Below are 25173 nucleotides of genomic sequence, written 5' to 3'. Positions count from 1 at the left end.
TGAGTCTCCTAGACAGAGGCCAGGTAGAGCAGTTTCTTTCTAGTACTATCGGAGAAATGTCAGCTGTAGTAGATGAAGAATAAATAGGCTGTTTTGGATTTTATGGCTTCAACAGTACTTAGCTCTGTTATCTCCCTCCTTTATTTGTCTGCTTGGAGATATTCGTATGTGGTGTTGGTATGAGGCCCGAGTTTAAATAGCTATATGCAGAAAAATGGGATCTTCTTGGGTGAAAGAACTTAGTGGAAATTCGTTAAAAACACCACATTCACATTCACTGGTGGTCAACATTAGAACCATGGAGGGGTCCAGGCTTTGTGGATCATCAGACATGAGCAAGGCTGTGACCCTGAAAGACAGCTACAGCTGTGTTCTGCTTTCCTTGGGGCTGTAGTTTCAGGGCTCAGTAGTGCTTACGTGGATTTGTTTTCTCTTCATTTGCTTGTGATCACGGTGCATAGGTAAAGTCTTTCCCCATGCATGGCCACTTATCTTGTAATTGCGTGAAGTTATCTTGTTCTTTTCTGACGGTAAGGACAAACTAAATTATTGTCTAGTAATTAAACACTCTAATAATGAGTTTTAGTATGACTATAAGAATACCCAACTAGCTAATTATAAATTAACTGCCCTCATTTCTGGAAGGTTAATAACAAATCCTATTACCATGTTTTAGAATGCAGTCTTTTAAGGTAAGCAGCAAAATTCCAGGTTTGAACTAGGATGAAAGACCTCTAAAGAACATCTGTGTAAGGTGGGAAGTGTTTCAAGGTTGACATAGCAGCAAGGAGGATGTTTCTGATGAACAAGAGCCTGTTTTCTTCGTTCTGATGTGTGTAGTAGCATTCATTTTCTTCTGCAGATCTCTGCAGTTTAGGAGGTGGAAGCTGCAATTAGGCAGTGGATGGGAGATGGCTTTTCTAAGTCGGTGGACTCCCCTGAAATGTTTCATGTTCTCTAACTACACACCTCTGGTTGGTGACCTAGTGATCTGGCACTTAGCAGAATGTATCTGCTGTTCCTCCAGGTTTTAGTACCCTACATCTTTGACATTGCCCTTTCCCACATATAACAGAAATACCTGTTTTTAGCTTGGAATACTTAAAATCTGTAATGCTAGCACTAGTGAGATTAAATATATCATGTATGTTGCAAAAACTCTTTGAATGTTTACTAATTCTTATTAATTCCTACTAATTGTTCTTTTAGGGTATTTTTGTAAGGATGATTGGCCCTGAGCTAACATCTGTTGCTAATCTTCCTCGTTTTTTCTCCTCAAAGCCACAGCACATAGTTGTATAGCCTAGTTGTAAGTCGTTCCAGTTCTTCTCTGTGGGATGCTACTACAGCATGGCTTGATGAGTGGTGCGTAGGTCTGCCCCCAGGATCCAAACTGGCAAACCCTGGCCACTGAAGCAGAGCGTGCGAACCTAACCACTAGGCAACGGGGCCTGCCCTGTTTATCTGGTTTTTTTGAGAGGTGTGGGGAGGGAGGTGCTTTGTTTTTTGCCTTCATGACTCTCTTCATGAGACCTAAAGGATGAGAACATACGTAAATCTCATGCATTCAGACCTTTTGTCTATTTTATCCATACAGAAGACCCTCTCAGTTGAGTAATTGGATACGTTCTTGAATTTATCACCTAGCAGATTGGTGGCTGGATATATTAATCCATTAGCGGCATGTTAGCATTTGGTAAAGTAAATACAACGCAGCAAGCCTTGTGGCCAGCTGGCTCCATGCCATGGCACCACAGGAAATCTTTGTGGTGGTCTGCTTCAGCTTCCCATGCATGTGCCCTGAAAACAGCTATAGAAATAGGTTTTTCATCATTGAAATTGGATACAAATTAGTAATTTTAGAGAATTTTCTTAATCTCAAAACCATTTATTCTTTCAAGTCCACTTGCCTATCTGAGGGCTTCCCTTCTGATTGGCTTTATTAATACTTTCCTCACTGGGATGTCTGTCGTCGTCTAGGGCCGCTGCCTACCATGTCTTGTTCATACGCATCAGCTGCTTGATCCTATGCAGTGCTGACCCTCCGGTTGATGGTGTGTAGGTTTCTGACTCCTCCTCCTTTGTGGGAGTAGAATTCCACTCTTTTTTAGTGTTCAGAGTGTAAGCAGAAGAAAGTTAAAGTAAGAACTCAGATCTATTATTAATATTGCAACTTCTTAGGAACTGGTAAAAGTAGAAAAGTAAAGATCTATTAATTAGCCCAAAGTTATTAAATAACTGAAGGAAATCTAGAAATTTTTTTTTATTTGCCCAGTTTCGGTTATTAAAAAAAATTGGCTGCACATGTTTGTATGTTTTTATACATATAGTGGATACCCCCCCCAAAAAATTTGTTGGTTTTATTTTGAACATATATTATAAATTCATGACTTGCTTAGCAGTTCGTGACAAATCAATCACAATTCCTCGTAATATGAGCAAAAGTTAAATCAGTGGGGTTGTGAAAAAGGTCAGCTGCTGATTTTCTCTAATAAATCAAGGATATAAATAACATGGTTGAAATTCCCAGGGGATCCCAACTTATTTAGCCATTAGTTTCAACTGTAATAGCCAAAAGCCGAGGGAAAGAGGAAATCTGTGTAAGTCATAGAGCATATCATCAGTTCTGGACCACTAGATTTACTCCTCATGATGTTTGTCCATCTTTTACCTCTAATGATGTGTAGGACTTTTACTTGCTTCTCCTTTCAGTCCTGCTCCCTATTGAATTTCAGAACAGATAAATACCTTAGGGAGTCATGGCTAGCTCAGTGATTCTCAAATTGGGGAGCCTCTCCAGAGGGAAGGGTGACAGTGAAATAGAAGTTTGTTTGGATAGCATGCTTCTGGAATATGAAGAGTTTTGAAGCAAAACAAGAGGAACTTGCTCTTGATGAAAAATAACCTGAGTGATTGTTTTGAAGAAGCTGATTACAAAGGCAAGGGTTTGGAGCCTAGAAGGCCATCCACGAGATGGTTGCCCTGATCCAGGGCTGGGGTGATATTTGGGGCTTGATGTGGTTACATGCCAGGGGAACCAGAAGAGGGACTAGAGGCATTTCATTAAGACAGTTAGGGAGTCTGGGAACTGACTGAGTGCATGGAATACAGGAGAAAAGCCTAACCATGTCCTTCCAGAGGTTTGGAGCCTAGGGACAGAGTATTGGAGTCAATTCTAGGTATTAGGAGAAAGGAGTAGGTTTTCAGGGAAATAATTTTAGGCGTGTCAAGTTTGATAAGACCAGAGACATAAAGGATCCAACAGAAAGATTTGGGAGTTAACAGCACAGACTTATTTCTTTAAAATTATAAGCTGATGGGCTTCCCAGAGTAAGAGTGTATGAAGCTAATTCTTAAAATACAAATAGGACAGAATTCACAGTGCTGTGCAAGTGACTGATGTCTTTCCAAACAAGGTTTTCTGTGTATTATTTGCTTGGCTTTAAAAAGAAGGAACCCAGGGCCTTGGACACCTGGGGGACAAGGAATAGAGTTGGAAAAGGAGTGAGGTAAGTGGCATTTGAGAAAGGAGGGTTGGCTTGGCTGCTTCTCAGCATCTGGCTGTGACTGTACTATGGGATGGTGGTGTTTTCTGAATTTACAGCATTTGGAGTGTTAAATCTGAAAAACAAATGAAGATTATGCAAGTTAAAGTCTCTGAGATGACTATCTGCTTGGTAATTGTGGTTCCTGGTAGGGCAGACCACGTCAAGCTTTGGGTGTCCACAGAGTTTTAACCTGAAGATAGCAGCATGCTTTAATAAAAGTTTCCATTTTAACGTTCAAAGGAAATAGAGGAAGAAGAAATAACCTGTGGTCACTGGTTCATAAACAGCCGAGAATAAAACATGAGATGTGTGATTCATTCATCCCCTCCTATGCTTTCTCCTTTAAGCCATGTGCCATGTTTTTGTGAGTCACCTGGAGTTAGGGTGTCTTTAAGAATTGGTGCTTTTTTTTCTTCAGTGTGACTCATTTTAATTAACATGTATTCCTTGAGGGATACAGGTAGCTGAATTTTCTACTCTAAGATGTCATATTTGTATTAATATTTTAGTCTAGTCCTTTGATGCAGTTTGAAGCCTATTTTAATCGTCATTTTTAGTTATATGTAATTTTTCCTTGTAAGGAACTGCAGTATTATACTTCTCTTTTTGCAGATGAAGAAATTGAGATACAGAGAGGAAGAGACCTGCCCAGGGTCAAAGAGCAAGTCAGTGGAAGGCCTGAGATTAGACTTGTGGTCTTCTAGGGTTTTCATCTGTTGTTCACCACTAAGGAGCCAGCTTCCCTTTTGCAGGAGACAGTTCAGCGTAATGGAATTTGCTCCACCCGGTGTCCACAGTCACTGCCTATTCTACTGTAAAGGAGCCCTTTAATGCCCCTCTAAAATGGATCCACTTTTTCATGCCTACAGTTTGGAATTCCTCCACTTGGAGGAAGTGATGGTGATTGCACTGTGCAGAAAAGAACGACAGGAAGGTCAGGGAGGGCCACCAAACTAGACCTCTTCAGCTTAGCTGCTGAGACCTGAACATTTTCTTGAACCAAAGAATCCACAAGCAAATAGCACTCTTCCCATTTGGTCTCTGAGAATGGGGCCTACATAGGCTAGGTAGTGTTTCCTGGCTGTGCATTTCTACACACACACACACACAAACACACACACGGATGCCAGCCAATCATAAATCAGGATCTCTGGGGTAGGTATGAGGCCTCAACTTGCATATTTTGAAAAAACCCCATGGGTAATTCTGATAGACAAACAGCCAGGACCCAGACTCGCCCAGGAACCATTGCTCTAGACTGAGTGGGGTTAAATGATGCTACTTTTGATGAGAGATCAGTATGATTTGAGTATTTTTAAAAATTAAATATGAATATAAATCATTAGTTTATGTGCCTAAACTGAGGTCTGAGTGTTGTAATATCGTTAACATTAATACTCCAAGATCAGGCTGCAGCATTGGTCCTGTGGACTGCAGTTTGGTAAATGCTGATTTAGTCCAAGGCAAAAGTAAGAGCTGTTTGCTCATCATAAACCCTTCTTCTCAGGGATCTTGGGACTTACTTTAAAAATTAAAGCAGCCAGTAATGGAGCCAGCTGACTATAATCTCTAGATTGGGTGACCTTTGTCTGGCTCTCTCCCTTTCAAAAAGTGGAAGGTTAATGTTTTTTAAAAAAGGCGTTTAAACTGATAGATGTTTTTGTTAGTAATAGTTTTAGGAGAAAATCTTTATGATGATGGATTTTTCCAAAGAATGAGTATCTTTATTTCATTCTTGGTTTATAGTTTAGGTCCCTTCTGCCAACATCTTGATCTTGAAAGAAGATTTTTTACACATCTGCAAGTTTGAGAGATGTTCCTTTGGGGAAGGCCCTCCTGGGAGTAATCACTCTGTTAGCCACTTTCAGGAATGCTGTACTGCTTTAAAATGGCCACAGCCACAACATCCTGGCTTTCAGAGGCTGTCATCTTCACCTGAAACTGAGCTGTGTACTTTTCTTTTTCTGCTCTTCTGTTTTACAGGTGTGACTCAGCACATCTGTACAATGGATCAAAAGTATGTTAATGCAGGAAGACAGTAGACACAGGAAGGAAGAACCAATAATTGAGGGTTCTTTTATTTGTTTGGAACAAATACCTAAGCAGAGCCACTTACTGGTAGCTTGAAAAACTTAAAAGTAGTGGGGAAGGGTGTAAAATCTCTTCCTGGAACACATGAAACACCTAGTTATGAAACATATTTTCTGCAATGTTTCTCGAGTCCTGAAGCATTTTGAACAGTCCTTAAAGAGAATAAAGCCTGTACTTTATTATTTTTTAAGGGTTTTTTTTGTTGTTTGGTAGGAACATTCAGCTGCTAATCTTTTTGAGCAGCACCTATAATGATGACGTAGCAGGAGAAGCCTGGCCCAGTTCACTATGCATGGGTATCTGTGAACAGCTGTGAGCTGCTTCCTGTGGTTGAGCTACTTGAAAACAAGCACACTGACTCTGTGAAATATCAGACAGTTTCAGCCACAGAAACTCCTGAACATGCTCTGCTTAGAGATCATCTGGCTGGCCTTGAACTTGTGAGAAAGGAAATCTTTGAGGTGGGGGTTGCCATTTCTGAGGGTATGTAGTTTGGATGCCGAGATGCAGGGAGCTTGTGCCATCACGAAGGTTGAGACGGTGTTCATTTTATCCATTAACAGAGGCCGCAGAGCAGATAAGCCCAGGTTTGAAACCTGGCCCTTGGTCAAGTTACTCAGCCTCTGACCTCTCTATGCCTCAGTTTCTTCATTTGCAAAATGGAGATAGTGATGGTACCTACCTCATTGGCTATAGTGAAATTAAGAGTGTTTATATAAAGTGTTTAAAAGTGCCTGGCTTGTAGTAGGTGCTATGTAAGTGTAAACTGTTGCTGCTGCCATTCTGTTACTGTTACTAGTGTTGATGTTACTCTTATTAACTCTTCCCTGCTCCAGGATCATGTTCAATTTGTAAAACTTCCACCCTGCTTGTTTTTTCTTCTTAATTAGCTTACCTTTTGGCATTTTCTAGCACTGCCTTAATAACCCACCCACCTAAGGATAAAGAGAGGAAAAGAAAAAATTTTTCAGAGTTAGCATGGTCTTTTATTTTTTTTTAATATTGGCACCTGAGCTAACATCTGTTGCCAATCTTCTTTTTTTCCTTCTTCTTCTTCTTTTTCCCAAAGCCCCCTAGTACATAGTTGTATATTCTAGTTGCAGGTCCTTCTGGCTCTGCTGTGTGGGATGCTGCCTCAGCATGGCTTGATGAGTGGTGCTGTGTCCATACCCAGGATCCGAACCAGCAAAACCCTGGGCCGCTGAAGTGGAGCATGCGAACTTAACCACTCAGCCACCGGGCCAGCCCCTGTTTTGATTTTTTGATTAGGAATCTCTGCATTTGTCTCCTGGTACATGGGAGTCTTACCATAATGTGGTTCTTTGGGAAGTTAGTCTTATGAAGGTGAAATAGCCTCAGTCTGTGTAATAATACCAAGTCCATACCTTGGGGTTAGAGGTAAACCTGCTCTGTGTCAACACCTGTGCATGAGAACACAACTGTGCAGGCTGTCGGGACTCTCCATTGCATGACTCTCTAGACCTGAGTTGTCCAATACAGGATCTACTAGCCATATGTAGTTATTTAATTTAAATTAATTAGAATTAAATAAAATGAAAAATTCAGTTCCTCAGTCACACCAGCCATATTTCACATGCTCAATAGCCAAATGTGGCCACCACATTGGACAGTGCAGATACAGAACATTTTCATAATTGCAGAAAGTTCTATTGAATAGCGGAGCTCTAGCTTATTCTCTACTATTTCTTAACCTTAGAGTGACAAGGAGAAGCCTCCTCTTATTGTAGGGTTTTCTAGAGTAGAGGTTGGCAGACTTTGGCTGCCTGTATTTGTATATAAAGTTTTATTGGAACACAGCCACGCCCATTTGTTTACCCAGTATCTGTGGCTGCTTTTGTGCTACCGTGGCAGAGCTGAGTACTTACGACAGAGACTGAATGCAGCCCACAAAGCCTGAAGTATTTATTCTGGCCCTTTACAAAAAAAGTTTTGCTAACCTCTTTTATCTAAGCCAGAGTTTCTCAGCCTCAACACTATTGACATTTTGGTCCCAATAATTCTTTGTTGTGAAGGGCTATCCTGTGCGTTATAGACCATTTAGCAGCTTCCCTGGCCTCTATCCACTAGATGCTAGTAACAACACCTGCCCTCCCACCTCCCACCCCCAGTTGCGACAACCACAATTTCTCCATACATTGTCAAATGTCTGCTGGAAAGCAAAATGACCCCTGGCTGAGCACCACTGATCTAAAGTGATGTGGCTTGACAAAATGTTCATTTATAGTACTGGATAAGACTGCTCACTCTAAAAAAAAAAAAAGTCCTTTAAAAGAGCAGAACAAAGAGTAGTTGTTATGCTGCTATATTTTAGCCTTCCCTCTAGAAACAAATGTTTTCTATAAAACGTGATAGAGTAACTAGAGAGGGCAGAGAAATGGAGGCGTTAACTTTCCACAGTTAGGTCTGCTGAGAAGCACAGAGAATGGGAGAGCATCTCTGAATTCATGGGGATATGCAGTTTATTTTACATGTTTTCAAGGCCTGTATCCTTTATAAAACACTATGCGGCTACAGAGTTTTTGTTGAACTGTGTGTGTAGATATCATGTGTACACCCAGCACCTTGTGCTGAATCTGACAAGGGAGTTAATAAACGCAGTAGATTGGTATTTAACTGTTTCATGGTTTTTTAATGATCTTAAAGTGGTCCGTATAGGTTCCTATCCTCATTACCCAGAAAATTGAAAAACTGGTTATATTTACCTTCATTAGAAGTTAGGAGGATTGAGTTAAATGTCAAGGCCTGTAACAGGTGCTTGAATACTTGTCAGAGTGGGAGTTTTCAAAGCTGTAGAAAATTGTGATATCAAGTAATATTACTCATATCAATGATATTACTCATTTTGTTGGAATGTAGAGTGCTGTAGAGTATTGGGACACAAGTTTTTTGTTTGTTTTTTAAAGATTGGCACCTGAGCTAACAGCTGTTGCCAATCTTCTTTTTTTTTTTTTCTGCTGTTTCTCTCCAAATCCCCCCAGTACATAGTTGTATATTTTACTTGTGGGTCCTTCTAGTTGTGGCATGTGGGACGCCGCCTCAGCATGGCCTAATGGGTGGTGCCATGTCCGCACCCAGGATCCGAACTGGCAAAACCCTGGACCGCCAAAGCGGAGCACATGAACTTAACCACTCAGCCACGGGGCCAGCCCCAAGGGACACAAGTTTTAATTAATAAACAATGTATGTAATATTTCTAATTTCTTGGTTTAGAAAATGAAGTGAATTAGAATTGGGACAATTGCCTTTCAAAGTGAATATCAGATATACCTTTATGTGGTTCTTTAAATTAAAATTAAATTCAAAAATTGGCATTGAACGGAATATGTAATATAAGTCACATGTAATGGAGCACACTTTTATGGAAATACATCCATGTGGTTAAATATCTAGGAAGGTAAGCAGTTTTGGCTACTGAATTCAAGTGAATTTTAGGTGAACTTGCTTGTTCCATGCATGACGTATTTCTGTTTACTTTTTCAGATCTTACCAATATATTTGAGTCCTTCCTGCCCCAGTTGTTGGCCTATCCTAACCCCATAGATCCTCTCAATGGTGACGCTGCAGCCATGTACCTCCACCGACCAGAAGAATACAAGCAGAAAATTAAGGGTAAGAAGGCAAATAGTTTAACCTTGATACAGAAGAGCTTAAGTCTATTGGACTTTGATAATTAAAAGTCCTTCTGATCATTTTTCTCAGGCCTAAAAAGAGACAGCTGTGGGCTAGAGCAGAGCTCACTAGCCTCTGTAGTTCCAAGGGTCAGAGACACCTTTGAAGGCTGGAGGTACCAGCAAGGAAGAAGGGAAGGGGAGAGAGAGAGCGAGCGAAAGGAAAGATGAGAGAGTGTCAGGCTCATCTGTTGGGTAGTAATGGATGTATCTCTGCCAGAAATCCCTGTGGACACCCATACAAAAAAACCTTTGCCTTCATTTGCTTCCTCTTTTAAAATTAGAAAATTGGACTTGAGGGTAAAGTATTAATTGAAAGGCATAATCTCACATTTGTTTATAGATAGTATCATCCTGGCCTTTCAGGAAAGCAGCTTTTTGGGAGCTGGGAAATGCCAAATTCATCTTTAGACTTTTTAAAATTATATTCTTTTACCTATTGAATTAAAAACACCCAAGTGGCATCTTTTCTTGGTCCCATACTGATTTGCCTTTAATTTGGGAAGTTTACAGCCAGGCACATTTCTCCTCTACTGCAGATACTTGGCCCTGGTACCCTGGTTTTATGGGATTTTTCTATTAAAACTTGAAATGTGCTATTAAAGTTAGAAGTGTGGTAGTAGTAGTTTGCTCATCCTTTAAGATTCAGAATCCTATTTTCCTATTCTTAAACAGTTTATATGCCAATGGGATGTGAATTTCATAAAAATAAAAATATGGTTACAAAAGAACATCTAAAACTCCACACAACTTTAGCAATGTTCATCATATTGTCCTTTTTATCTCCAAGTATGTTTGAGAATTTTCATAGTGAAAAGTCTAGATATATAAAGTCCCACCAAAAAGGAAAGGAATTCAAAGTCTGTAAAAATGGGCCTGCTCTTTTTTTTTTTTTCCCCTCTGCTTTATCTCCCCAAATCCTCCCAGTACACAGTTATATATCTTAGTTGCAGGTCCTTCTAGTTGTGGTATGTGGGATGCCGCCTCAGCATGGCCTGATGAGCGGTGCCATGTCTGTGCCCAGGATCCAAACCAGCAAAACCCTGGGCTGCCACAGCGGAGCACGCGAACTTAACCACTCGGCCAGGGGGCCGGCCCCAAGGGCCTGCTCTTCTTAACAAATGGCAGGCATTGGTATCTACCCAATTTTTAGCATGACTTGCCCATCTGCATAGCAATTCAGAACATCAACTTCTGCAAAATGTGTGGCCCCTCTGAGGTACATTTGCAAGAGATAGGGGTAGAAATAATTTATAAGAGCTTGAATATATAGGTCTTCAGTCTTAACTGTGCAGGTATGAGACAAACAGGAGCATTCGGGGCTATTTCTTGAGCAATGGTTTTCCTTCTGTTTTCTCATTCTTCCCAGGTCTCTATTGAGTATTGTCTGGTACGTTTGTTGAGATAAAGTAGAAATAAATCGACTCTATTTACTTAGATCTCAGGTGCTTTGCAAATTAATATCTAATTTATGTAGAATATCTATATAGCCAAACAAACATGTATTTCAAGAAAAAGGCAGTCAGTTTTAACCAGATAAAATTCTATTATGAGACTGTATTAAAATTTTGACATAGAAATCACTTAACAGTGTCTGCAGCCCACAGATATCTTGGCGCAGAGCATATTTCCATAGTTGTTAGAGTCATTATGCCTCAGCAATTTAACACTATCCGTGTCTAGTACCTATCTGCTATAGCAGCAATTACAAAAGGGACCCAACCCACATTTTTATCTTAGACTCGCTAGCTCAAGCTTTCTGAAATGTTACTGTTGTCTATCATTTTGTCTTCCTTAGTAAACTGGGAAAATCATGGCTATCAGACCTGAATCACCCCAACTTCCTACTGGACTTTTTATATGTACATATTCCCCCCATCTTTTTTTTGTTCCTCCTACAGGAAATAAGAGATGTCCTGTCTTATTTCTCAGATTCCCTCCCCTCAGCAACCTGTGAGCTTATTCCCCCATTTGTGCGCTTCCTCCTGGCACTCTTGATCCTCCTTCACCTGCAGACGTCAGAGGGCCATTTCACAAATCCTGTGGCCTCCTTTAGGAATCTTGCTCTGTATTTCCTTTCATTTTCAAATGCCTTGCTTCCTTGTCTTAAACTCCAGAGGTCTAGTTTGTTCTGGCTCCTCTCCTGAGTCTGTGACCTCATTTCTTCCTAATCATGTGGACCCTTCTCGAGACCCATTCTCCTGGACCTCTCTGCAGCTTTGGTATTTTACCCCTTACTTTTGTGAAAACTCTTCTCATTCTATTTCCTAAACATGGTCATTCTCTTAAGATTCCGTCCTTCGACCCTCTGTCTTCCTCCCCCACCCCTTGGGAGAGCTTATTCACCCCTCCCAGCTTTAGATGATCCCCTCTAGGTAGATGATTTCCCAAAATGTGTGTCTAGGTGTGACATCTCTCCCCAGCTGCCTCCTGGACATTTGCACGCCTAACATCACAGGTTGGTGTAGGCACCCTTTCTTACCGTGAATGTTGGTCAGCATTCATATTTAGGTGATGCTGTTTTATCTTCTAAATATTGGACTGCCTGTAGGACGGGCCACCTTGGAGCTGTCTAAAGACATGTCACTTCCCTGCTCAGAAACCTTCACTGAGTGGCCTGTTAGCCTGCCCTTCAGGACTCTGTTACTGTGAGTGATCTACATCTTTGCCTTTACTCCTCTAAATGCATCAATATGTGACAATCAAATTAGATGAGTTTCAGGTACCCAAGTGTATTTGCTTCCTTAGTTAGTCATGGAAGGTTTCAACCCTACAGAAGAACAGCATAACTTAACAGCTGTGTGTCTACCATCCAACTAGTTATGCGCCACATAACCTTTCAGTCAACGACAGGCCACATGGGTGACCGTGGTCCCATACGATTAGTACCATAAAGCCTAGGTGTGTAGTAGGCTATACCATCTGGGTTTGTGTAAGCTCACTCTATGGTGTTCGCACAACGACGAGATCGCCTAACAACATATTGCTCAAAACAGATCCCAGTCTTTAAGCAACATGTGACTGTAAAGCAAAACCTGTACATTTTTGCTTTATTTGCTTCAGATTTTTTTAAAGGAAGGAAACAACTGTAGTTCTCTCTTAATGCTGTGTCTTAATAGCGCAACCACTTCTTTCCCTGTGCTTTTGGCGGGGCTGTGCCTTTCCCATGGAATGGCGCTTCCTACAGTGCCACTGAGGACTTCTTCAGTGCAGATGCAATTGCCTTCCCAGCTCGCGGCCGCAGCCCCTTCCTCCATGCTTCCCTCTGATGGGCTCAGCAGCGCACTGCTTTTATCTTTATCTGCTTCTCCTGCACGTCAGTGACCTTGCTTTGCATTTTTCTCTCTCCTGAAAGGCCTTGTCCTAGTAAGCACTTAATACATATCTGTTTCCTTGAATATACTTAAGGCTGATACTATCAGATTACAGTGTCAGAGAACAATGTCAAAGTGCAGCAGCTTCTTTCTACAAAGGAAGAAGCAAGGTAGCCAGCCCCTTAGAGAGTAAAAATAAAATTTCAAAGGCTTTAATAAACATTTCTCTCATTCTAAAAGGTGCATTAGGGTAAGTTTCTACCTTATCAGGGGCTTTTTAATTTCATTATCTCAGTGTAAAATTTTGTTATAATGAATTTGTAGGACTCTTAAGTCAGAAGTCTGCAAACTTTTTTGTAAAGAGCCAGATTTGACCACATGTCTCTGTCACATATTCTTTTTCTTTCTTTCTTTCTTTTTAACAACCCTTTAAAAATATAAAAAGTATTCTTAGCTACGCCCTTGCACTAAGTTATTCAAATTGGGCACCCCGTTTGGCCATTTCCCTTATCTTCGTTTTGCGCTTAGTTCCTCCAGCTCCGTAGGAGGAAAAACAAAGCATAAGAACCTGAGGAGTTGTTTTCTCCTGCCGGTGTTCTGAAGAGGATTCTCACTGTCTTGTCTCTTCATATTGTGTGTAGGCTATTTACTCAAAAACACTATGCACTTAAAGAGTTTTTAGGAACAAGTTTAATTGTTTATTCAGCAGTTCTTACAATTTTTTTCAGCTAGCAGATTCAGCCTAGACTATAGCAGCATAAATTTTCAGGTAAATAATCAGTGGTGAAGTTGCTCAGAGGTTAGCTGTGTCTCCAGGTAGCAGCTCATTCCTGAGCAGATTGAGAGACTGTTTTTACCAGCTGCTTCAAAAACCTGACAGGCAGGCTCTGTTTAGGCTAAAATCTATTCCTAAAATAATAGATTTGGGCTGAGTGTAATTATATAACTGCAAATCTAAAAATGATGGAGGATTTCCTTATAAATTACTATGGAATCCTAACTAGTTAGTCCTCTTCTATCTGGGGAGATGAATGGTTTTATTAACATAGAAAGTACGGGGTTCACATTTCCCCAGTCCATCAAGTTTAGAGGAGTGCGCCATGTTGGTAAGCCAACAGGGAAAGAGTTGGAGGACATGTAACACCAGGCATTGTCCTGGACATCTGCTGGCTTTCCCATGGCGTGCAGCCGAGGCCCGTGGTGGTCGGCTGCCTAGTGCACCTCCACCTGGGGTGTTCATCTGCCTGGGAGGTGATGGCCCAAGGGAGTTCTAGGATGGTGATGCAGTGTACTTATTCCCCTGCAAATCAAGTGTTCTGCGTTGTCTCTCTTACTAAGGGGGCAAAGTGCACGAACTCAAAAGACATCTCCCTGTGGGATTTTCCCCTTAGCTTTAGTGACCGTAACTGTCATCTTTGTTACCCCCGGGATGTAATGAAAGCTCCAACCTCCCTGGGACTTTCCAGCTTGGGGGTCGCTGAAGCACATGCCTGCTTGCTCATGGCCCTTGTGTTTTCTTTATCCCCGCCCCCTGTGCAGAGTACATCCAGAAATATGCAACGGAGGAGGCACTGAAAGAGCAGGAAGAGGGCACCGGTGACAGCTCGTCGGAGAGTTCTATGTCTGACTTTTCGGAAGATGAGGCCCAGGATATGGAGTTGTAGTAGAAAAAGCACCTGCTTTTCAGAAAGACTATTATTTCCTAACCATGAGAAGCAGACTATAATATTCATATTTAAACAAAGCAATTTTTTTTATTACTAAACAAGGTTTTTATGAATAATAGCATTGATATATATATATTATATATCACCCTTTAGATCTTGATTTCTTGGTCATTTCTCAACCTGAGGTGCATAGCATATTCCCACATTCCATTTTGGTAGCAATATGCGGTCCGAATGCATGCATTCATAAGTCCATTTGGCCAAGTCAGCCTGTGTGCTACTGAACTGTCGAAAGAAATAGCCGCTCTGATAAATAGACTTGAGTTAAAATAACAGGAAAAAGTTGCTTCTTTTATTGATGGTTCCAAAGAAACAAACCAAACCAACCAGTTCTTGGACTGTTCTTGGAAGATAGAATAGTGCTTTTTCTAAACGGAAAGGAAAAATTGAGGAGGAAAAGGCTTGCTGTGGGAGCATGTAGAGCCAGCCCCATCAGAATCAGAGCTGCTCCTCCCTGCAAATCCTAGGTGGCCCCGTGCTGTGGAGTAACAGTATAAAACAGGGAGCTAGTGGGAGCGTTGAAACTTACAACAATTTTTTTGACTCAGATTTTAAGTACATTTTTATGTGTAGATTCCTGCCCTTCTCGCTACCAGGCCCTGCAGCCACACGTGTTTGCTTTGGAGGAGCTTTTGGAAGTGTTTCCTGAACCTGATTCTTTTTCTTGGGTAGAGCTTTGTAATCCAGACCTTTTTTGAGACGACAGGAGGAGAAAAGTGACTGAGAAGATGTTTCCTCCCATCCAGCACATGCAGAGTCACACCCTCATCCTATTGTTGGCCACTTTGAGACCGCTACTCTGGACTGAGAGCTTTAAATTTGAGGGTGGTTGTGAGTTTTTTGTTTTGAGGTTTTTTTTCCTTTTTCCGGCGTGTGTGTGAATTGTGCTTAGAAAGGTTGCAGATTTAATCTTCACCTACCAAGAGATGGCCTCTTCCTCAGACAGCCGCTCCGTGGACCATTAGCCTCGGGAAGAAGACCCGTCTGGCGGCTGGGACTCCTGGGTACTCTCATTCATGTTTTGGTTTTTTCTCCCTTCCGCTGCTGCTCTTGGCAGCAGCCTGGTCATCACCTGCTTGTGGGAGTGGGAAATGGGTATTTCAGACCCAACACGTATTCTAAATTTAAAATGAGAAATATTTGGAACAAATAAAGGTTCTTGTACCCAAAGTGACTCTACATGGGAAAAACAAACTGCTTTTTTCAGAGTGTGACTGAATAGGAGGAAAGGATTCAGAAATATGACGTAGTGGAACAGGTTTGGAAGGAAGGAAACTTTCTCTCCTGTATATGTTAAGAGGAAATCAGACAGTTTAAAATGCCTGCTAATCAAATGTTTACTCAGCTAACCATATGTCCAGGTTGCCGGCAGAGTTCCTTTCACATCTGAGCGTTGCCTGCTGAATTTGGAGAACTTTAGACAGCAACTCTGTATTCTTTTTTTTTGCCACAACCAATAGGACAATAGCAGAATTAGCCAATCCTAAAACGTTCTAAAGACAATTTTTGAATGTCCCACTGGGATAACTTAATTTTTCTTTTTGATGTGTGTTTTTTAGTTTAGAAGTGCTATATTCCACAAGATTTGAGTCAATGAGGTTGGAAGATATCCTATCTTTTTTTATTCAAAAAGCACAATCAATCTTTTCTTTGAAAATCTATTATATAAAATACAACTTGCTTTTAGCATGATTATTTTCCTAAATAAAAAGACAAAGAATTTACTTATTTTATGTTAATTACGGGCATGAAGCAAAAGGTTTTCTTTAAAGAAAATTTAAAAGTGCAGTTACGTAGGGCTGTGGTTAGTTAACCGTACTGAGTTACCTATCTAGCATTTGTGGCTTGTCGGAGGGTAGTGTTAACTATTTAACATGTACTGGTGTACTTTAACTCTTATCTAGCACGTTGTCTTCTCATTACTCTGGGGGAGGGAGGGGCTGTGCTGGCACTGTCTAACCTGCTTACCTGCTGATCTAGCAGTCTGCTTGTGCTATAACCGTGACTGTAGGTGCGATTTAGGGTAGGCTTAAAGTGCTGGGTGGTGATTTGAGTTCAAACAATAAAAAATTGTATTTTTTCAATATTGTATAAACAATAGTGTTCTAATTACCTTTCAAAAGAATAATGTCCAGTAATAATTGCCTTTAATCTTTTCAGAAAAACTAGGAGAACCAAGTTTAGGGAAGTTATGTGAGCAGTGCCACAGCCCTGCTCCCCGACTCAATCCATATTTCTCTAATGAAAAGATAGCAGCTTGCCTCCGATTGAGAGCTCCAGCGGTAGGAACCTGGTGGTGCAGGCTTCCCACATGAAGACTTACTGGGGGAGGTTGCGGGGGTTAAGAAGCAGATCTGAGTATGGCTGCAGAGTGTGTGTGTGTGTGTGTCCATCCAAGTCTGTGTGATGAAGGTGTAATTTAGGCTTCAATTCTCTTAGCACTGAAAGCTCCTGGAATTGCTACCCAAGTCATGCTGTACCCTCTCATTCTGTGCAAGTCCGTCCTTTCTGGGCACTAACCTTGGTCCCATGCATGTTTTTGGTTCTGTGTGGGGCTTTCCATCTCCACTGGGAAATTGACTTTTGATAAGTTGACGAGAATTCCTTCTTACGCTAACTTTTTGTCCCTTCCCTGTACCTGGGAGAAGTAGGAGTAGAGACCATAGTTATAGGTACAGAGGGAGCTGGAAGAAGCCGGGCCGTGAGTCTGAGGACTCTGGGTCCGACAATAGGTAGCAGAGTAAGGCTGGAGTGGGGGGTGTCACAACAGCAAATGCTTTTCCAGGCTGTCCCTTCATGACACTCAGAAAAACATCCAGAGCCTCTCAGAAGGGCTGAACATTATTGCTTTTAAAGGTGGTGGTAGGTCAGAGCTGCTTCTGGCAGTTTCCCTTCCCTTCCCTTCCCTTCTTAGAATCTATAGTTTTTGAAATCCTTCCTTGTGGTGTACCAGCACAAGCTCTTCTTTGCCCCCCGTTGAAATCACTGAGTTCGAGCTCTCGCCAGACACCAACAAGCAAGATGGCTGCATCCCAGCTGTGATGCACTGCTCGCGGGCGGCCCAGCACTGGCGCCTTGAGGTTACGTTTAGCGGTAGCCTAGCTAGACACTGGCATTTTTGCTCTTTTGTCTCCAGTCTCATCGCACTCCTTGAGGTTACTGTGCAGTTTCAACCAGCATTTTATACTAGTGAGATGATTTTCAGAAGTTGCCATATATCTCTCCAGTACCTAACATTTTCTTCCACTTCAAAAGATGTTCTAATTGCCAACTGGCTGATCTAAGCTCCTGAGGAGTGTCTCCCCTTGAAGGAATTTTTTTCCCTCAAAAGGCTCCCTGAAGCCATGGTTGGCCTTGGCCTGACACTTGCTTTTTATTAGGCCTCCTGTTGGGATGGCTGAGAATCATGAAAGACAGATCCTTTTCTGGCCTCCGCGGGTGACGTTTCTAGACACCAAGTTTCTGGGAACTAGTGTTTGATTTTAAATGGCATGTGGCCCTTCTGTGTTGTAGGGACTCAGTCAGAAAGTGAAAGCCATTAACAAAAGTTAGCAAGAGTTATTTTCATCAGCTTCCTAACTGGGTCCACAGCCTTGTTGACTAAAGTCAAATCGTTTCTGATTGGGCGCAAAATCCTGCATTTCTTTGGACTTCTGAATCCGTGTTCATATTTTCTCTGGCCACTGAACACCTTGGCGGTTCCATTAGGGATTGGATGGAGTGGAAGCCCCTTGGGGAAGGGGAACGTGACAGCCTTCAGGTGTGCGGGTTCTCCGCTCGCCTGAGGAAGGGCCAGGACTCTTAATCCAGCAAATACTTGTCTTGGCTGTGGGCTTGGGAAGAAATGGCCATTATTTACTGATTGTATTTGGTACATATTGTGTGATACTTGAAGAGATAAAAGGGACGTACCAGCCCTTAATTGAAATCTAAGCTTTTTATCACTTATTTTTTCCTCGCCCTATCTCCTCCCTTCCACCTTTTTCCTTGCATTGTGATGATCTAATGGGCACTTCTGTCAACAGGACAAATGCCTCTGACTATAACCTCTTAATAGCTGTGTATAATGAAAACTGTAAACTTTTTTAAATAAAATGTGTATATACCTTGGCAAATGGCTGGACCTTGATCAATAAGTTAGCAGCCCCCATGATGACTGAGCCCGTTTTCAGAGCCCCTCCCTGATCGTCTGGCTCCTCTGAGCAGCAGACCTTGGCTTTTTCTGACAGAGAAGCTCTTACAAGCAGATGACTGGGTTAGTCTGGGAAGAGAATATCACCTGTAGGCAGTAATAGGTAAGAGGCCCTGCTCAGAGTCCCTGTCCCTGTCCCTGGAGGGCCAGGTGACTGCTGACAATGAACAAGCTTACCGTGAGGCTTCTCCACTGGAGCCTTGAAAGCCATCTCTTCTGTGAAGTCCTGTGGCCTGGAGCACCCCACCTTCCCCCACATGGATTGGCAGGGATGGCTTCCATGCTGCTGTTAAGCTCAAACCTAGGCCATATCAACTAATGCTGAGCAAAGGGTGCCCGCTCGGCCTGGAGTCTACACGCAGTGCAGCTTCCTGCCAGGGCCTAGCTGCCTCAACAGGTGCCCCTCTGTGCCAAGTGCCAACTTCATCCGGGATGTGGTGGGGGAGCTGCGGGTACCGCATCCGAAGCTGATCACTGGGTTAGCCCAGCGTTTCAATTCCTGTCTAAAGCATATGCCCTCCTTGGCCACCAGAGGGCAATGTTGCCTAGTCTCTTGGAGAATCTACTTGATTTTGTCAAAAGGCCCTGAAGACAAAGGGAAGAGGTTTCCTTTGGTCACATGGTCTCATTCCCCCAACTCTCTTCCACCGTTTACTTATTCGTTTCCCTCACACCTCTTTTCTTCCTCACTGCACCTGATGTATTCTCCAGTAGGCCCAGCTTTGAGGCCACCAGGGAGGAGGGCAAGGCCACCCAGGAACGGTGCTCTGGTGTGAACACCTCATGCTCTCCCGTGGCAAGGAGATCCCCAAGCTGCCCTGGCTGCCTCCGGTGCTCAGAAGCAAAACATTGAACAGCCTTTTTGCAAGTGGTCGTCATCAACCCCTCAGCTGAGGATGCAGGGGACCAAAGGACCGAACCAGGCTGTGAGTGCTAGTCCTGCCTCTAACATGAACCAGCTGTGTATCTCCCGCTCTGTGGGCCTCGGGTTCATCTGTAAAATGAGGGCCCTAAACCAATAGGTTCTGACTCTGACACTTTGTGACTCAGAACTCCATCTGGGCTCTGAAACAATGCCACATCACAGGAGATGGTCTCCTGAGAGGGGATGTTACATCCCTGAGAAACACGAAGGTTTCAAGATCACAGCTTAGAGTTTTGGGACACAAAGAGCTCTGGGAATTTAGAGCACCCATTTTCCAGCTGAAAGGAGAATTGAGAGATCTGTAGGTCATGTGAACAGTCATTCTGTTGATCTCACGTAAGGCAGCTGGTTGAAAACTGCCCCATGAAGCGTCTCAGTGCATTCAGTGGGGCTCGGGTCCTCTTTCACCAGTAGTCTCACCCAGCATCACTGCCACCTCTCGGCCTCAGTCCAGCTGCTCCCCCAGGGGCAGAGGGGGCTCTCCACCGCCTGCCTGAGGCACTGGCCCTTCCCTGAGAAGGGGATTGGGCATTTCTGAGGCATGTTGTCCTGGGGAAGAAAGTTGTGGGCCCAGAGCCCCAGAACTCTTACCTTAAATTCTCTTGCCATCTCTGGAAAGCTGCCCTCTACCCTGTGGAATGAGTTCCTGTGACGCTGGACTCTGGTGTTTCCTGCTCCTCACCTAGAACCAGGGCAAAGGATTTATCTGGCTCACAATCCTTGGACCTGCAGAGGCCTGGAGCCACCTGACAGACTGAGAGCAGCCTCCTCAGGAGAAGCTCACAGGCTTCTCAGGGACTCGGGTCCCTGCATGAGCCCAAGGCAGTCCACCTTGGGCCTGCTCTCCAGGGCCTCATGTCGAAGGATCGTGCACCCGGAACTTCTGGGAACTGGAGTTAGCCTGACTAGGGATTTAATGTTAGAAAATAAAAGACACAGGACTGTTTCCCCTCCTCTGTGAGGGGTGCGTGTGTGTGTGTGTGTGTGTCTATATCGGTGTTTATTGTTGAAAAAGGGCTGGGCACTTCGTGGATCTGGGTTCCTGAGAGCTCTTTAGGGCTCAAACTTGGCTCCTACGACCTGGTGTCAAATGGTTGGGCGTGGCAGGAACAGAGTTGGGCTCCCTAAGAGGAAAACTCTACCTTTCTGGCTGCCCCATTGTCGACAACCTGGAGAAGCGCTGGACAGCCCTGAGCTTTGGCCTTCAGCTCTCAGCTCCCCTTCCCGCGGCCACTACCAGCTAAGTCAGCCAGCACGGAGCAAGCGACTCCGCTGAGAAGCTTCAGCCTGGATTCTGTTCTCTCCAGCTCTATGAACTGAATCAGGTCCCTGCTACAGTCCACTAAGGTGCATTTAAAAGTGTGGGACGGGGCCGGCCCAGTGGTCAGCGGTTAAGTTCGCAGATTCTGTTTCTGGGCAGCCCGGGATTCGCCCGTTCGGAACCCCGGGTGCGGACATGACACTGCTTGGCAAGCCATGCTGTGTTAGGCGTCCTGCGTATAAAGGAGAAGAAAATGGGCACTGATGTTAGCTCAGGGCCAGTCTTCCTCAGCAAAAAGAAAAGGATTGGCAGTAGTTAGCTCAGGGATAATCTTCCTTAAAAAAAAAAGTGTGGAACAAAGCTTTTAAAAGATGCACTTCTGCAGATTTCAGAGGAATTATGTGCTGGTAACAAGTTGGCATTCCAGAAACCTGACAGTCTTCCATAATGCCCTTCACCGGAGGTAACCACCATCAGCGATGGCCGAAGAGGGCTTCCCTGTGATGTCACACTGGCCCTGGGAAGGAGACCAGGACTTGGTCCCGTTTCACATTAACTGCTTGTGAGGCATCAAGAGACCTGGGCACACAGATAATAGTGGCACAACCAGTGCTGGAAGCCAGGTCTTTAGACCACAGAGGAGTGTTCTTTCCAAGAGCTCATGCTGTGCCCGAGCTCTGTGGCCATCTCCAACACCCAGGGAGCTGTGGCACCTGTGTCCAAGTGAGCCTCACCCTCCCATCCGGGCGTGGTCCCTGAGGGTGGGGGCCTTTCCCCACACATCCCCATTTCCACTGACAGCACTGTTCCCAACCTCAGTGGAGTGAGAAAATAAAACTCAGATTTAGCCCAACCCACTCCCTAGAGCAGAAATACAGAAACAGAATGCCATCTACATAAGTAATCTAAAACTTTCTAGTAGCCACATTTTTTTAAAAAACGGTAAAATTAATGTCTTAACTCTATATCCAAAATATGATTTCAGTATGTAACTACTGTTTAAAAGTGAATGAGCTATTTTGCGTTCTTATTTTTGTACTAACTTTGAAACCCAGTGTTTATTTTACACAGCACATTTCAATTTGGATGCTGCATTTTCAACGTTTAAAAGTGACGCACAGTCCTACCGAATTTACACTGCTTGTTTTTAAATTTAAATTAATTAAATAAGACGAAAAGTTTCGGTTCCTCCGTCGCCACTCTTCAAGAGCTCAACAGCCACATGTGGACCGTGGCCACCTACTGGACAGCGCAGCCCTGGACAAGCCTCTGGGCAGAGCAGGAACTTTCAGGAGAAGCAAACAAGTCACAAGAGGGACCAGAACCTCACACTCCGCAGAGAATGTTCTGGGGTCCTGCTGTCTCCGATCAGTCCAAAGCCCGGGGGCGGGAAGCGCGCTCAGTTCGGTCCCGGTGCACGGACCCCGCAGGCTGTGGGCGAATCGAGGAGACAGCGGGGTGGGGACCCTCGGGGACCTGGCCGCCGCGGCCACCCCCTCCCGGGGGCGTGACTGCCAGGATGCCAGGGCGCCCCGGCACTGCCCCGCCGCGCGCTGCTCACCGCTGCCGTCGCTCCGGGGGCTCGCGGGTGTCCCCCGACGAGAGGGAGGGGCCCATCCCGAGGCTGGGGACTCCCTGAGCGGGTTCGGGCGGAGGGGGCGCGGCGGGCGCGGGGGACGGCCCACCAAGGCCGTCTTGTCTCCTCGGAGCCGCCGTGGCCCGTCCCCGCCTAGGGCGCCAGGGGGCGCTCGGGCCTCGCGCCGCGGCCCCCGGCTCCCGGCTCCCGGGCAGGACGCACCCTTCAGCCCCTGCGGCCGCCGCCCCGGGGCGTCTCGCCCTCAGGAGGCCCCTCGGCCCCGCCCCCGGTGCCCCGCAGGTGCCAGAAAGGAAACAACCGCGGCTACCCAAACGCCGAGCTCGGGAAACCGGCCCCACCCAGAGTCACCCGTAGTGTCGCAGAGGCCGCCCCCGCTTCCCGCATCCTCCCCCCTCCCCCCCACCATGACCCTCCTCGCCCGTCTCAGGAGGAGCCAGGACCTCTGACTGTCCCCTCGGGCCAGGCCCCTGGTGGCCGGCGACAGATGTAGCTGCTTAAGCAAGCAGGAGCTTGCTTGTTGGAAGGTCCAGGCGGGGCCCCAGAATCCCGAGGAGGCTACAGACAAGACTTGGAAAAATGAGGGGGGCCGAGGGACTCTGCAGCTCCAGGCTCAGGAGCAACCGGGCCAGAACAAGGCCACCCCAGCAGGCTGCCCCGGCCACCCAGCATGAATTTAACCGTCCCTTCCTCGTGCGGAAGACAGACAAGCCCCAGCAGGAGCCAGGCCCCCTGGGGGTGGGGACCCAGAGAGCAGGGACGCAGACCTCTCCAGTATGATCACTCCAGAGGAATAGCCCTCGGAGACGCTTACTACCGCTGCGCCGGCCACCCTCCCAAGCCCTCCGCAAGTCCAGGGCCGGGGAGAGACAGCTCATCCCGCCTCACCCCACCACCCCAACTGACCTTGCAGGGAGGAATAAAGGTCACCAGACACCACAAACTGCCAGGAGGCGGCTTCCAGGAGGGGGCTTGATCAGGGCCTGGCTGGATGGAAAGGAATTGGATGAAGGGAGAAGGAGGGCAGGGCACCCCAGGTAGGGGAGTGGCCAGGGGTGTGCAGGGAGGCGGGAGCCGACCTGAGGTGAAGGTGAAGGGGGATGGGTCTCAGGGGTCTGGCTAGCCTGGTGGGCAAGGAGCTTGAATGGTGCCTTGGGGTCAAATCAGGCATGGGAAGCACAAGCAAGGATACAGAGAAGGACAGAGACAGGGAAGCGGAGAGGGCCCTGAAGTGCTCTCCAGAAGCAAGAGGGCTGTGCAAGGGGGGACAGTGGGACAGGCTTCAAGGACAGGAGGGAGCAGGGGCAGCAGGGCAGGAGCCATGGGGGACTGGCGCATAGGGGCAGGAAGGATAGAGGGATGTTCACTTCCCAGGCTGAGTGGAAGGCCGCAGCTTCCACCTGAGTGGACTCTCTCGCTCCTTCCTTCCATCCTGGATCTCTCACTCTGGGGGAAGTCAGCTGACCCCTTCTGAGCTGCCCTGTGGAGAGACCCACATGGCTGGGAAGTGAAGCCCTAAACCAGCGGCTCTCCCAGACCCAGTCAAGCTGGGAATGATGGCAGCCAGGCCTCATGAATCCCAGATTCCTGACCCTCAGAAACGGAAACAGATAATCGATTGTTGTTTTAAGCTTCTGAGTTTTGGATGTAATTAGTTACTCCGCCATAGACATCTGATACTCGATGACCTTGTGGAACCACTTTATTAGCCCTGGACTGCTTATCTCTAGATTTCTTTTGTATGAGAGAGAAAAATAATTTCTATCATATTTAAGCCACTGCTATAAAATTTTGTTTTATTTTGTTTTCTATTTATTACAATTGAACCTAATCTTAGATGATTCAATAATAAAGACTGGAAATAACAGTGGAGTGGGAAATTAAGTTCCTACTCTCTATCTGCCATCCTAGCTTTGGCTTCTGCTTGCGAGGTCACCTTGTGGTCCAAGATAGCTGCTAGAGCTCCAGAGATCATATCCCAAGTTCCAGGCGGCAGGAAGAAGGAAGGAGGGAAGAATAAAAGGTGCTCATCTCGCAGCTGACAGCTCCTTTTTTTTTTTTTTTTTTTTGAGGAAGACTGGCCCTGAGCTAACATCTGTGCCCATCTTCCTCTACTTTATAGGTGGGATGCCTACCACAACATGGCTTGCCAAGCGGTGCCATGTCCGCACCCAGGATTCAAACCAGTGAACTCCGGGACGCCGAAGCAGAACTGTGCACTTAACCACTTCGCCACCCAGCCAGCCCCATGACAGCTCCTTTTAAGGAGTGTTCTTGGATGCCTCCTCCACACTTCTGCCTACGCCTCCTTGACCAAACTGAGACACACAGCTGCACACTGGTTCAGGGAAGTGGGGAGATAGTCTTCCTCAGTTGGGCACATTGCCCCCTTGAATAAAATTGGGGTTCTACTAGTACGATGTGTGGATCTTGTGTTTTTAGAACCTGTTGGAACAACTCAGCTCCTTAAAAAGATTTGAGACAATTGAGGAAATTTGAACCATGAGTGGGTATATGATATTAAGAAATTATCATGAAATTATAATTGTTTTTTATAGGTGATAAAGTTATTGTGTTCTATATTGTATACATTTAAAGTCTACCTTTTAGAAATATATATTAAATTTAGGGATGAAATGACATGACGTCCGGATTTGTTTCAAAATGATCCAGTGGTGGGAGGGGATGTAATCGCTGAAACAAGCCATGTGTTAATGTTGCTGAGGCTGAGTGATGGGTACATGGGAGTTCATTATATCATTCTCTCTACTTTTGAATAGGTTATAACATTTTCATAATAAAAATTTCTTTAAACTTCTGCTATTAAGTAAA

General features: G+C 44.9%; 1 protein-coding gene across 7 annotated transcripts in view; it reads left to right on the top strand.

Annotated features, from left to right (window-relative positions):
* Nucleotides 1-18484, top strand: part of UBE2H (ubiquitin conjugating enzyme E2 H) — a 98582-nt gene extending 80098 nt beyond the window's left edge. For 5 of the 7 annotated variants that reach the window (XM_001501795.7, XM_005609363.4, XM_070265062.1 and 2 more), the window contains 2 exons: nucleotides 9141-9269; nucleotides 14182-18484. In XM_001501795.7, coding sequence (XP_001501845.2) covers nucleotides 9141-9269; nucleotides 14182-14306 — 254 coding nt within the window. In that variant the 3' untranslated portion in view covers nucleotides 14307-18484. Of the gene's footprint in view, nucleotides 1-9140; nucleotides 9270-11879; nucleotides 11977-14181 lie in introns of all 7 variants that reach the window. The other 2 variants (XM_014739050.3, XM_014739049.3) reach the window with 1 other exon arrangement.
* Nucleotides 18485-25173: the final 6689 nt, after the last annotated feature.

This window comes from Equus caballus, chromosome 4, assembly GCF_041296265.1.
Source record: "Equus caballus isolate H_3958 breed thoroughbred chromosome 4, TB-T2T, whole genome shotgun sequence".
Lineage (NCBI taxonomy): Eukaryota > Metazoa > Chordata > Mammalia > Perissodactyla > Equidae > Equus > Equus caballus.
The sequence above is the reverse complement of the archived record's forward strand: the minus strand, read 5'-3'. Positions and strand labels throughout refer to the sequence as shown.